General features: G+C 45.8%; 1 protein-coding gene across 1 annotated transcript; it reads right to left on the bottom strand.

Annotated features, from left to right (window-relative positions):
* Positions 1 to 4,790: 4,790 nt before the first annotated feature.
* LOC119303274 lies at positions 4,791 to 5,573 on the bottom strand. The gene has a single exon (XM_037580385.1). It carries the CDS (start codon positions 5,305 to 5,307, stop codon positions 5,074 to 5,076), a length of 234 nt encoding a protein of 77 aa, XP_037436282.1. The 5' UTR covers positions 5,308 to 5,573; the 3' UTR covers positions 4,791 to 5,073.
* Positions 5,574 to 14,964: the final 9,391 nt, after the last annotated feature.

Below are 14,964 nucleotides of genomic sequence, written 5' to 3'. Positions count from 1 at the left end.
AGCCCTTGGCTGACTCGTTTTGGGCCGAGTATTCCGAGTCTAGTGGGTCGTGGACTTGTACCTTCCCAGGCTGGACTACACGAAGAAAATTGTGAGAACTTGCGAGAGTGGCCCAGCCCACGAACCTCCTAACCGAGGAAGTGTGCCGCATTCTTTTTCACGAATACCCAAGAGCTTCCTATCTTTGCATTGATAGCTTTTTTTTTTTCGGGGGGAAAGGGTTCTGTATTAATTAACCCGGATCAGTATGATCCAGTGCACACAGTTTTACAACCCTCTCAAGACCCAACCGTAACCAGACGACCGTCTTAACCTCAACCCTCCTAATCTTAGCTAGTTCATGGCTAACAAGATTACACTCCCTCTTTATCGCCTTAACCTTAATCTGTATGTCCCCTCTCATCATAGCAGAGATCTCCTGGACAAGGGTAGTGTACTGTGATCTATCAACCAAGGGGTTGGAAATCATCGTAGCAGCTTCAACACTATCCGTTTCAACGGTGAATGGGAGTGAGCTCCATTCTAGCGCCAATGCAATTCCTTCTTTGCAAGCCTCAAGTTCTGCGGCTAGTGCATTATCACATGTGAAAAGATGTCGGCACGAGGTAAAGATAATACCACCGAAGCTGTCACGGAGCACCATGCCGATGCCCCCATTTCCAGTATGCGCCATATAGGATCCATCGACATTTAAAGTAAGCCACCCAGGCTCAGGTGACCGCCAGCCCACACACGAATGCTTGTGCGCAGAAGCTACATTGCCCCTGTTCATGCATGTGTGTAGCTCGTCATGATTCATGCTTATGCACAGTGCACCGTTGTTGTTCTTGTTTCCCAGCGTACCGCGTGCGTACTCGTGCACAGCGCTCCGCTGTTTCTTTCGTTTCCGAGTGCGTCGTTGTTGCTGCTGCAAGGCGCCGTCCTTAGTGTCGGGTCCATCAGAACCATTTTCCCCTTCCTCTGATCATCCTTAGGGAATTGTTGAATGCAAAGTAGCGACATCAGGTAGCTATGCAGGAACCGTCGAGAGGCTTCAGTCGGTAGAGGAATTTTATCATGGGTGATCTCGTTGCGGACGTGCCACGTGCGCCACATGGTCATCAAGAGCACCATGCGGGACGTGTCCGAGAGGGGCTCAAGCACATCAAAAAGCCACTCCGGGCTTGTGTGCCGAACTGACTTTATATCCGGGAGCTTCCAATCCTTAGCCATCGCCCTCCAAAGCTCCATCGCACGGGGGCACCTACACATCGCGTGGAACCCATCCTCGCGTTCCAAACCACACAGGGGGGCATATGTCAGTGGTCTCCAAATGACGGGAAAACTTATTCACCCATGTTGCAAGAGAATTTGTCACAAGCCGCTATGCAAACACACGTACCTTTGGGGGGGCAGGGCACCCCCATATGGTCTTCCAGATGGCGCGCCGACCATCCGGTGTCCTGCTAGATGCGCTCGCGGAAGGACGCTCGTGCTCGTCCATCGCGAAGCGGTACGCGGACCGAACAGTGAATATACTGTTCTTCTCAGGAGCCCATGCAAGGATATCATCGGCGAGGCGTGGAGACGTCCGTATATTCCTGATAACATTGACATCAGCCGGATTGAAGTGTCGGTGGAGTAGGTCCATATGCCATGCGCCGCGCTCGTCGAGTAACTCGGCCACTCGGCGAAGCCGGCAGGTACCTTGGGCGGAAATCAGAACGCCCGACGGAGCTCGAGGTAGCCATTGATCACGCCAGATACGGATGCTCTGGCCATTTCCCACGCGCCACACCAGCCCCTTCTTGAGGAGCTCAAGCCCATACTGGATAGCCTGCCAAGTTGACGAGGCATTCCCAGAAAATAATGTATCCTCGAGGCGTTCCTCTGGATAGTAGCGAGCTTTGAGGACCTGCGCACAAAGACTATTAGGATTAGTAAGAAGACGCCACACTTGCCGAGCAAGCAGCGCCTGGTTGAAGACTCTGAAATCTCTGAATCCCAATCCTCCTCTCATTTTATGTGCCAAGATACACGGCCAAGATATCCAATGAGTTTTCCTCTTTCCATCTGAAGCGCCCCACCAAAAATTGCGAACCATTATGTTTAAGTCATCACACACCGACATAGGCAGTTTAAACACTCCCATTATGTACGTCGGAATAGCCTGGGCAACTACCTTGATCATTGTTTCCTTCCCTGCTAGGGACAGCGTATCACCCCACGTGATAATGCGTTTTGTGAGGCGGGCCTGTAAATTCTGAAATTTACCTTTTGACATCCGTCCTTCCGGTGTTGGTAAGCCTAAATATTTTTCCTCAAAAGTGGACATTTAAACCTGCAACGCTGTGTAGACACATTCCTGGTCAGCTACCAAACAAGAATTACCAAACAAAATGCTGCACTTTGTGGGATTTATGAGCTGTCCAGTAGCAGTTTCATAAGTATTTATAATTTTCTTCGCCTCCCTGGCTTGCCCCTCGTCCGCTTTAAAGAACAACAATGTATCATCAGCAAAAAGTAGGTGTGAGATCCCAGGCGCGCGCCGACAAACTTTAATGGGAGTAAATTTTCCTTGAGCCTCTCCATCCTTCAATAGAGCAGACAAGCCATCAGCCACAAACAAGAACAAAAACGGGGATAGGGGGTCACCTTGCCGAAGCCCACGCGACGGTGCGAACGAATCCAAGAGGGTTCCATTAAATTTTACAGAATATCTCACTGAGGTGACAAGTGATATCCCAGTTCACCAGAGTTCAAGTCCTGGTGCTTGCATTATTTCTGAATTTATTTCAGGATTTCCAGTGATGCGCTTTCAGTGGAGAAGACGTTTCCGTCGACGACGAGTCGTCTAAGATGACTTCGTAAATCAAGATGATATGTTGGCTCAGTCTCAAAAGAGTAACAGTGAAATGCTAGATCACCACATGCAGAGTGGATGGTGCAGCTATTAACATGAATAGAACGAAAAGAGGGGTTGAGATGTGTCATGGTGCTAAATCTGACAAAATGAATGGACCTAGCTACTAATATAATCCGAGTGACAATAATCCAACTGACGGATGAATCGACTGAGGGAATTTTTTCGGTTGTTGCCCACTTCGACTGGTAGGCCACCCCGTTGCTGACGTTGCCTTGGGTTGTAACACGTGCGGGTTTAGGCCTCCCTAGGCCCTAGCTGGGTCTTATGTAGTCGTGGGACTACCTGGTGGGAAATAACCTTGTCGAGCCACTTTTTTTCTGCAAAATCATTTGAGATTTTCCCTTAAAAGAAGTGATGTGTCATCAGCTCTTTTATGGTCCGCAAAAATCATAGTTTAAACACTTAAGGTTCTTTCATTGACATCATGCATGCCCGAAAATTTGTGCACATAATCCATTTTTAGGGATATATGTGCACATAACCTAATATAAGGTTTCCCTAACAAAACAACTATGCCACAAAGCATGCATAACTCTACGACAACTGTAGGAGACGTTTTCGCTGACTTGGGCTGGAGCTTGTGGGCAAATAGTAATAAGTTGCTTATTGAGAAGGTTATTTGTCTCGTGCTACTGACACTATGTTTAAATTATTGGTTTTTATGCAGCAATGTTGGCACCTTTCTAACCAATGGGGCGGAATTTTGCTTGATGCCAAGATTGATCGTTCTTCCATTTTCTTTTCATATTTTGGGCATGTTTGTGTTGTCGGCTCATTAGACAACTTTTTTTTTTGCTTTTGGACTTCTGTTTTGCTTGTTGCTTTATCTATAAACCTGGATGAGATCTTGTTTCGATAACTCTACTAAAACTCAATTTACAACTATAACAATTGTAAAGTAGGTGCATAGCTCTGACAGGTTTGATTTCAGTCAAAACCATACACGCTATATTCAAATACTTGACTTTTGTTTCGATGGTCATTAGCTTTTTTCAGCATTTCCCATGCCAAATGCATCCTTTCGGCATCATGGCCCAAAGGTTGGCACCCAAGTCTTTGGTCAAATTGGTTTGGTTATCCAGTTCTTAAGTAGGGTACGGTACACTCAAACACCAATGCTGTGACATGAGCGGTTAGGCCTTACAAAATTTATTGCGAAGGTTGAATATTGGTACCAAACTCTTAGATAATCACCTGAACGATTTTGGTTGTGTTTGACATTTCGGTGGATTTCTTTAAGAGTGGCACTTCCGCTCTTGTGCCAAACACAACCTAAGTTAACACATCGCCACTCTCTGGATAAGCAAACTGAATTACAAGGGCATGAACACTCACGAAGAAAGGTAAAGTTGCCACGAGAAAACAACCACCTTGTCGTGTTGTTTGGAGAGACGGTGATACCAAAGATGAAGGTCGTCGCAGTATGGATGTCCCGTCCCTAAAAGTCTTGCATTTCGTGCATCCCAGATCTTTCAAAGAATAGCCATTTCCAGTAGGATGTAACTCAAAGTAGAGTGTTCGACTCCAAGGGCAATACACAGTCCTATAGATCACCGAAGGTGGGGGTGGGGATGATGCCGATGTGTTGCCAAATCCTCATGGTATCTTCTATGTCGTTGGAGCATCTCGTGCAGTACTTATTTATCATTTGGCTGCTAAACACTTTCCCCAATTTTAGTGAGTAGTTCAGCAACGGAAAACATAGGTTGGATCATGCCAGCTGTCAATAAACAGCCCTTGACAAAATGCTGCAAGAACTGTAAACTCCCCGTTTTTCTAAAAAAAAAAAAGAAATGGAAGAAGATTGAGCAGAACCACAATAGCAAATGTATCACCAAAAGCAGCACCAACACCAACTAAGAAAAAGCAGCAGCAGCAACAGAGATGCCATAGAAACCAAACAATCCATTCAAAGGATACAGTCATACATAGGAGCACATGATATGATACAGTTGATTCAACTGGCCGCATAATTTATTTATCCTTTTTTTTAACGGAAGGCATGAGCACTACTACAGTACTACTACGATCACTCGATTAGCGATGAAAAAAAGCTTATGTACAATCACAGCACAAGGTATAGATTCCTCCCTTGTGCCCGCGCCCCTACGGACGTACGTGCCCTGGAATTTACACGTACGTACGGACACCGCCGGTTCACCGGCGCATCAGGCCGGGGCGAAGCGGTCCATGAGCATGCACACCGTGTCCTCGGAGTTGGCGAGGACGGCGCTGGTCCTCCTCCTCCTCTCCTGGATCTGCACGCCGCCCTTCTTCACGGCCTCCACCTCGAGCAGGCCGTCGCCCTGGTGTCGCCGGCCGACGACCTCGGCCTCTGCCTCTGCCGCCGGCGCCGCCTCCCGGCCGAACTTGGCGAACCAGACGCCGACCACCCCAGCCATGGCTAGGTCCACACTCTTCTTGGATTCTCTAACTCTTGGGTCTGCTACGCACACACTCGATGGAAAAGAAGGCTGTTGAGCTTGATTAGCTTCTTCTCTTTCACTGCTTGGATGAGTGGGCGTTCCTTTAACTCTGGGTGCCCGGCTCTACTTATACAGCTCGCAGGTGTGAAGGAATGCACCGGCTATTGGCATGCACTCGCGAGCTGCCTGCCACTGCCGGTGGGAAAAGTGGAGGAAACTGCGCGCGGGGCGGAACGGTAGGCGCCTCCTCGGGCCGGTGTTTTGTTTGGGTGCCGCCGAGTGGCGGGCGAGCGGCCACAGCTCATCGGCTTTGTCCGTTGCGGCGCAGGCCCATGCCGTGCCGTGCATTTGCCATGTGACGCACGGCGCGGCGCGACGCGCGATCGGAGGCCAAGCTAATGAACGTGAGGCTGCCGTCGCGCGCGCGGTGGAGAGGGGATATCCTCGCGCGTACCATTGATTCGGCGCGCGGGCGGATCCGGGGAGAGATGCCGCTGCCAGGATGCTGCGCGCGCGGTGACTATTGACTGCCCTGGGGCGGGTGCAAGTGCAGCGGCCGGCGACGCGGACCATCGCCCTCACGTACGTGCTCACCGCGCCCCGTGCCCGCATGGTTCTGCCATCCAGGTTCGCCGCACCACCCGGACGTAGCATTTGATCCGGGGAATCGAAGAATCTGAGCAAGGTTTATGCTCCGGATCGCGGGCCGCGCCAGAGGTCGAACGTTTTGCAAGGTGCAGGAGCAACTGGAACGTTGAGGTTCAGAGAAAACGTTCAGTATGCATGGCAACAATTTTGAAGCAAAATATCTCGGCGAAGAGAGATATTTCGCTACTACTTCAGCCGCCCGAGTGGTGGTAATGAATTACATCTCCCCTCCCACTTGGCTGCACCGTCTCGATCGATCGTACTCGTACCCACGAAAACGAACTTTTTTCCCATCCAGGGACCATCATGAAAACGGACCTGACTGGAGAAGAGATTTGTACTGTAACAGAGACATTCAGAAGGCGCCGAACTTGATAATTCAGCAGGCTACAGCAATCACGAAAGACACTTTAGTTGCACCGCATCTAGCTAGAGCTCAGGAACGTGTTGCTACATGTTCAAGCGCTCGGTGCAATCTACTGACCGAAGCAATCGACCAGGATGGACAAGAAGGCGTCCTCCCGGACGAGCACCGGCGACGACGGCGAGCCAGCGCCGGCAGCCTGATCCCTGGCCGGCCAAGCCGTGGCACCATCAGGTGTTGGCGTTCCATTTCCGTCGCCGGACCCGGACGGCCGAGCTACGTGGCCGGCTTCTTGTGCGCCGGGAGAAGCCGTGGGTCTGAACGGCCCCCCCGTTCTCCTCATGGCCCGGATCCTGTCCACCTCCACCGTCCAAATATCTATCAGGCTCGACATGGGTCGGCCGCGGCTTGCAGGGAACAGACAACTGAGCCGAGCTACAAGAGAGACAGAGAGTGACAAGCTGAATGCGAGGATCGATCGGGGAGATCTTCAGTGCGAGTGGGCAGCAAGAGCGATGCGATTTTATAGAGGCTGCATGTGCTGATAAAAAATTAAAAATAGGCAAGGATGGACCAATCGAGGAGCTCTGCGGAGGCGCCATGGCCTGGAATGGCTCTTGGAGTCTGCTGGAACCAGGGGATACTTGGTGCTTCAGCACACAGGATCGCAGCTTTGTCACTTTTTTTTAGAGGAATGTTCTTGTCGCTCTGGAAGCGCGCGCCCACGGGAGCGGGAGGAGGTCGCCGCTTGAGAATACGTGTTTGTTTCTGATTGATTGATGGTGGGCGCAGCGGGCCAGCGGGGGCAGGCCGTTGGGCATTACCGTGGGTGGAGTCGCGGCGGTACCGTGGGCTATCTGACTGCGACAACTACGGAAGTATATCGGGGGGACCGTTCTGCTGTTGCCATCGCTCCTGCTGCTGAAATTGACTCTCGCTGCTTACGAACGCCAACTCTCTGTCTAGAATCTTTCTACAAGGCGGTAATTTCTTGTAACTGTGTGAATTATGCTGTTCTCTGTGCAGTTTTTGTGGTGCCTTCATGTTCCAAGCTGAAGCCGAGCTAGCCAACCATGGCAGGTCCTACTGGTGTGGTAGTCTGGTAGCACGTTTATCAGGCTAGCTGATGACTGCTTTTTCTGGTATTTGTACTGATCGACTGCTAGTAGTACGAACTTACCACAAGCTGGCAAGGTTCTCTTTTTTGAATGAGATTTTTATGATCCATCCAAGCTGATATATTCTCCTTTGAGAAAAAGACACCCAAAAAATATCTTATATCTGTCAATTATCAAGGAGAAAATACATGGTACAATGAAAAGACAACAAGACATCAAATGACCACTAAAATATAAAATTAGGTCAAAAACATACTACCTGGCTTGTTCCTTGGTTGTATGTTGTCCGCTGGAGGTTGAAAAATGCATTGGATCAACAGTAAGTGAAAGGGGCACCTGCAAACGCCTTTGGCATACCATGCTTTGTAGGCCACAATAACCACTCATCACTAATAAAACGCTATCTAGTAACCACTGAAGATACATTGGTTGGGGCATCACCCCAGTAGCGAGGGCTTGCAATCCTTCGTCATCAGTCCAGAGTTTGGAAAAACTGGGCCACGACGCATAACAACTCGAAAAAGGGGTCGAATTCACCGCACCATGAGCCAGCTCACTACTCGTTTGATTCACGCACAGGTTGGCAAGATCTAAAGGGAGCCAACAGATTTAGGCAACACTTACCCTCACAAGCCCCTTCGTCGTTGTATTATAAGGCGGTGTCGAGGTAGGGAGTGTTAGAAAGACCTTATTCCAATGCGCCATCACTGCCACTACCTTGTCCATGCCACCGGAGAACCGGGACGGCATGACCTAAGCGAAACAACTAAGAACCTACTAGCAGCGAGAACAACGAAAGGGGCGGGTCCCCATGCCTCTGGTTGTTGTCGAACCGTGGACAGAAGAAAGGAGGGGAACCAAGGCAACGGCGTTGAGGAGACCTTGGTGGCGGCCAATGTTTAGCCCAACCTAAACATACCAAGACAAGTCTAGCCCGAAACATTAAGACATAGTCTTTTCCCTTGATGTAATTAAATTTATGAAATGATTAAAAATATGTAAAGCATATTGATATGTGTATTGCATTTGATGCATTTTTATTTGTTTTATTGAATTTTAAAAATGTTTAAATAAATTTTAAGCAAATTGATATATGTATTGTGCATATGCATTTTTCAGGTTTCGAGTCGAGCTTCGGGCGTAAAATAGGAACTCAAGCCTGGCCTACCAGTTGGGCTCGATCCGAACTACCCATGCCCACATTTAGTTCACACATAAAACTTAGAGTTAAGTCTATATACTAGTTGAGAGTATCGAGAGGTTGACTAAAGTAGGGTTGAATAGGAAACTACAGATATTAATCGTAACTTTCTAATTTTAGGTTAATGTCAATAAAGTAGGTTCTCTAAGTGTGCAACTAGATGAACACAATAAGCGTGGCAAACAAGCTCAAAGCAAAGGAAGCTAGGAAAAAACTAATTTAGTATGCCAACAAGCATAGAAAGCAAGTAAAGGTACGGGGAAGGTTTAACCACCTAATTTAGCAAGCTAACAAGCATAGAAAGCAAGTAAGGGACAGGAAAGGATTAACCACAAGTGAGTCGAGGACGTGGATTTATCCCCTAGTTCACACTCTTTGGTGACTGCTAATTTCTGTTGCAGCGGTGCCGAAGCCAAAGCTCCGGAACCACGAGTACGGATTTAAAAAAAGGTGTTTACATGCCCACATAAGAATCAAATAAAAGGCAAGGGTTTGCAATGTTTCCAAGCACACGATCCAAAAAAACTCTTTTCCTTATTTGGCATCAAGACACCAACATGGGTAAAAAGCAATGCTAACGCAAAGACCTAAACGGTGGGAGAGGCGCTATCTACATCATCATGCTCGTCATTGAAGTTGTATTTGAGACATGGGCTGGAGTATTCAGTAGCCCAACTGCTAATGTCCTCTCGCCTGGGTGGTGCTGGCCCTCCTGAGTTGTGTGCCTTGACTGCCTTTGATCTCTCCACAACTACTTGCCCATATTAATGTCTCTGACATGGCGCTCATAAGTGGACTTGCATGTGTTGAATATATTGTTAAAACTACGAATGAGCATATTTTTCTCCTTCTTGCAAAACAAAGAAGACACCATATTCTGAGCAAAATCAGAGGGGTCGCCTTCGCAGCAGAAGCGACACCTCTAACAGAAGTATGTACCTCCTTAGTGCCAGTAGCTGCCCTAGCAGATGGCTTAGTAGACTTCATAGTGGGTTTCTTGGGCTCCTTTCCAGTTTTATTGTCGTTGGGTTGGAAGGGAAAATTTGCCCGGTTTTTTATGATACCGTTGAAAGTAACTGTAAACTCAGAATTTCTAAGGTATTTTAAAAAAGGTCATGAATTTGATAAAAGTTCATGATTTTTTTTGAATTTTTTAAAAAATCATGAATTTGTAAAAATGTTTGCGATATTGAAAAAGTTCACGAATTTGAAAATAAGTTCGCGAGCTCGAAACAAGTTCATGCACGAATTTGGAAAAAAGTTTGCGAATTTCCAAAATTTAATGCATTTCAAAAAAATCATGGATTTAAAATATACTCCCAGCTTTTAAAACTTGCTTGTGGATTTTCATAATATTCACGAATTCGAAAACAGTTTTGCAAATTTAAAAAAACATGAATTTGAAAAAGGAACAGAATAAAACAGAAAATAAGAGAAAAAGAACTTTAAATGACCTAACATAAACTGGCCAAAATAGAGTTTCAAAATACATAAAACCTGGCCCAGAAAACTGAGGGAACCTTCTAGAAGGTTCGAGGTTCCCGAAATTGAAATGTGACAAGAAAGAAAAAAAATTGAGCATGTGGTGGGAATAAGTAAATGGGCCAAGGCGCAAGGTCGGAAGGGTTGTGCTTTTTATACCCAAACAGTAGAAAGCGATACCTTAAGCGCCGAATAGAGAAATGACTAGTTAAAAGGCCAGATAAGTGATCAAGGGCCCTTGCAAATGTCACTCCCATCTCTCGTGGTCACAAGTGGTGCACTCCATTTGTGACACTTCAAGATGAGAGCTTAATGCTTTTTTCGTTCGTTCATTTTTTAAATGTTTTATCTTTTAAACCGTGCATTCAACTGCTTGTCGTTGTATCTCTTCCATCAAGATCTTTGAAACTAGATCCCATGTTACTAGATTTTTTGGACGGGCTTCTTTTCCCCCAAAAAAGACTAACCCAAAAATAAAAAATCCAAAAACTGAAAGAAAAAGACCAAAAAGAGCATAAACCAAAAAAACCGAAAAAACTGATAGCCGAAAAAACAAAGCCGGAAGGATATCTAAGCTTTTCACTTTTTTGAAAGCTCATGTGTGATTTTTTTTCACTTTTCGGGAAGCACAACTGTGCTTCACCGTAAAACACAATTGTGCTTTTCACTTTCTAAGAAGCACAACTGTGGTGCATGTGAAAGCAAAGTTGTGGTTTTCACTATTTCGAGAAGCACAAATGCGGGGAGCACGTTTGTGCTTTTTCGTCAAGCATAATCGTGTCTTTTTTCCTGCATGTCTGTTGGGTTCCCCTCATAGGGGGTGCCTGCTGAATAGGGTTTGGCTTTCGCTGCAAGCCTCTCCTATTGACTCTTGTTTTTCCTTTGCTTTTTTTTGAGACAATCCCGCGAAGCTTTTATTTAACTCGTTACAATGTTTACAGGGACGAAAGAAAGATCACCCGGGTTGCCTAACCACACACGGCGGCCGACCCCAAGTGAGAGAGCATGCTTCACTAAATTGTGAGCCTCGACATTCGAGCTCCTAAATTCATGGCTAAAAGAACAAATAGCAAAAAACTTGGAATGATCTACAATCTCCCTAATGATAGCACCATAGGCCGCTGCACTCCCCTGTCTGATGTCATCAATAACATTTTTGCAGTCCGAGGCCACCGAGATCCTGTGCTCGTAGAGGTCGTCCGCTAAAGCGAGTGACTCCCGAACTGCCAAGGCCTCAAGCGTCGTGGGATCGTCTAAACCCTGGAAGTTAATCGTGGACGCGCCCAAGAATACTCCATGCCGGTCCCTACACACCGTTGAAACCGCGCCGATCGGTCTGTTTGTCATCAACGCAGCGTCGACGTTGATCTTGCAGGTTCCCTCCCGGGGTGGCACCCACTGGCTCAAGCGCGGCTGCTTAGCTTTAGGGCTTCCATGTGATTGAGCTAGGACCTGGAGATCTTTGACTCTTGTTTTTCCTTTGCTGGTAGCCTGAACCCTGCAAGCTATTATGGGCCGATTATAAGATTTCGAGAAGCAAAAAAAAAAGAAGGATAGGAGCTTTTTTCTCTAGCTAGAGGGACGTTCATCTCGCCTCAAGAAGACTCTGTAGTGTCTCAGTTTGCTAATTGTTGTGTTTGTTAGTTTCTTCGTATGTTTGCTTTCGTTTTTTTGTTCATAATTCTTTCATATACAAAAATATTTAACCATACGATCACATGTTAAATAAAGTTTATAAAATATGAATAATTGCTCATGTAATTTTGCAGACTGCTCATACCATTCAAAAAAAGTCTCTGTCATTTAAAAAATGTTCATACATTTAAATATACGTTAATGACATTTTCTCAAAATGGTCATGAAAATGTAAAAAAATTGTTCCTGTAACATGTAAAAAATGTTAGTGCCATTCAAAAATTGTTCATAACATTTAAAAATGTACACACATTTAAAAAAATCATGAGCATTTCAAAAATTGGTCAACTTGTGTCTAAAAATGTCCATTTTTGTCTAAACATGTTTGACATGTATTCGCATAAATTTTTATAGTCTATATTATAAAATATTCAACGTGCATCTACTATCTAGAAAATTTATCAACTTGTGTACAAGAAAAAAAATGCTCATTGTGTATTTTGAAAAAGTCCACATGTTTTTTTTAAATACAAAAATAAACGAATAGGAAAAGGAACTAAAAACAAAAAGAATGTGAGGAAAATCGATGTAGAAAAACACAGGAAAAAGGAAAAAAATGCATCGAACTTTCCCAAAACTGGATGGAAGGTTCATGTATCACTCACAGGCCCGGCCCTGAGGGGGGGCAGGGGGGCGACCTCCCCGGGCCCCCCGAATCCAGGGGCCCCTCCCCAGATAGCCTGTGGGCTTGCGCTAGGAAAATCATGGGCCGTGGTCATGCGTGGACGCCGGCAGACGACGTATTGAGGCCTTCCTATTCCTTTTCTATTTTTGCGATTCGTTTCCTACTTTCCTCCATGTTCCATCACGTAGCCATCCTGAAATCATGCGGCATACCTAATTCCAAGTTTCCAACTTGCATACACCGCCGGAGTCACTTCGCGAAAAATTAAGGAGGTTAGATGCATTGAAGCAGCCGTCCTGTTCGCGATAAGAACTTGCGTCCCTGCTCATTTTCTTCAAATTCCGTTCCTAATTCTGATCAGCAGTACGTGGTCTCGCCGATTTCTATTCCGGGGCCTCCCAATCGCTCGAGTGTCTAGCCAGTATTCAGAATGCGCTTTGCGCTCTCACCTTGGGCACTGGTCAAGCACACGCACATCATCGCCGATCCGTCGAGCTCTAGAGCTAGACGCGAACGAGTACAAATCGCTGAATGCCCGATCGCCGATGCCGACTCATCCAAGGTATATTATAAATTTGCCTTTTTCTGAATTATTAAAGATTATAAATTTCACATTGCCAGATGGTATAATGCTATGGAGATTTTTAAGCATGTCACTAAATTTATTTGTTATCCTAATGTTTGTATTATATTGCATCTTATTTATAGTGCATCTGACGGTGGCATCAGTTGAAAGACGAAGCTTTTCAAAGTTAAAATTATCAAAGAACTATTTGAGGTCAAGAATGACTAATGAGAATTTTAATGGCTTGGTATCAATGTGCGTCAAGAAGAAATTATTGAAAGAGATTGACATGAACCTCATCAGAATTGAGTTTGCATAAAAAATGATATAATTTTTTAAGGTAATATGTATAATTTCTGCATATGTATTTTTTTGGATGCATTCAAGTGTTCATATGTACATTTTCATATATAAGTATAATCATTATTATTGTATATTGTTTATATTAGGGGCCCCGAAATTTAGTTTCGCCCCGGGCCCCCAAAATCTCATGACCCGCCCTGATCACTCATGCACAACTTCTATTGGGTTAGCCCACTCGAACGAACTCTACAAGTCAGCGGTAAGCGAGACAAAGGATTTGCGAGTGTACAACTCACCTGTAGTAAACCATTTTCTTGTAAAAAACGGCCTTCTCTACTTCGACGGCCGAGCCAAGGAACCAGCCTAGCTGGTTGGGCTGTTCAAATCCATACCGACTCATTTCTTTCATACAATTCGAAAAATAAATTTTGTTTGAAAACATAGTATAAAAGTATCACGGTGCAAATGCGAAAGAAATCAAAAGGCCTTGTGAACAATTTCTCACGGACCGTTGTCGCATCTAAGCTGACTACACAAAGCGAACACAACATAGCATAGTGTAAATTATATGGGTTGTGACTAGATCTCAGTTGACTAAGACTTACCAAGTCTCAGTCAAGTGACATAGTTTATAAAAAGAAAAAAAACTGAAAAGAATTTTTTTGTACGAATCTCCATACAAAATCAAAGGAATATAGCATCAACTGAGGCATAACGAAGTCTCAGTCGACTGAGACATAGCATTCCTGAATTACATGTTTGGAATGTAGCACCCTCAGATCATCTCCCAAAGATCAAACTCCACACAAGTAAGTTTCTTGATCATCCCAAAAATCATTTTCATCAACAATTTTCGAAGCATCAGTTTTTGTCCTAGCTATTTCATCATTTCTGTCGCCCTCTTCATTTTCTCCAGCCCTACCTACCTCGAATCGCTGAGTTTGCCCCCTTCCCTTTCCACACCCATCTCCGTGAGCAGTCAAAGCCCCCCTTTGCAACATGTAAGCTCCTTGTTCTAGCGCCACTCTTCATCTTCAGATTGCAGACATGTCTATTGCGCAACTTTCAAACAACCCATCAAATTGCAGCTAGCCCAAAGAAAATCACCAAAGCATGTACGAACAATTACACAATTCACAATGTCATTCGCCGGAGACCCCCACGTCGGCTTGATTGAGCCGAGGCTCCGTGACTTTCATCAAGCCTAAGATGGAGGTCGTACATCGGTTGTGCCCCACGTCAAATGACCATCTTAGAGCATCTCCAATAGCAGCCCTATTACGGTCTAACTGTTTTAGGGCTTTTGGACCCAAAAATAACATCCAATAGTTTCCCTAATTGCAATAGTTTGCAAAAAAATAAAATGAAATCCTGATTAGCCCAAAAAAATGTCATGGTTCCGTCAACCACAACCAATATCTCTCCCGTGTCGTCGTCGCCCCCACTGAATCCGACCGAATCTCAGCCGCACCACCCCACCACCCGGATCCGCTGCCCCCTTCTCCGATTGGCCGCACAACCACCACCGCCGCCACCGCATCTATTGTCGCGCGCACCATCGATTTCTATCCGCCATCGCGCCGCACCATTAGATGGAGCCAAAACATGTGAAGGACCAGGCTGGCTACCGCG

The sequence above is a fragment of the Triticum dicoccoides genome, chromosome 5A (genome assembly GCF_002162155.2).
Source record: "Triticum dicoccoides isolate Atlit2015 ecotype Zavitan chromosome 5A, WEW_v2.0, whole genome shotgun sequence".
Classification (NCBI taxonomy): Eukaryota; Viridiplantae; Streptophyta; class Magnoliopsida; order Poales; family Poaceae; genus Triticum; species Triticum dicoccoides.
This window is presented reverse-complemented; position numbering and strand designations above follow the sequence as displayed.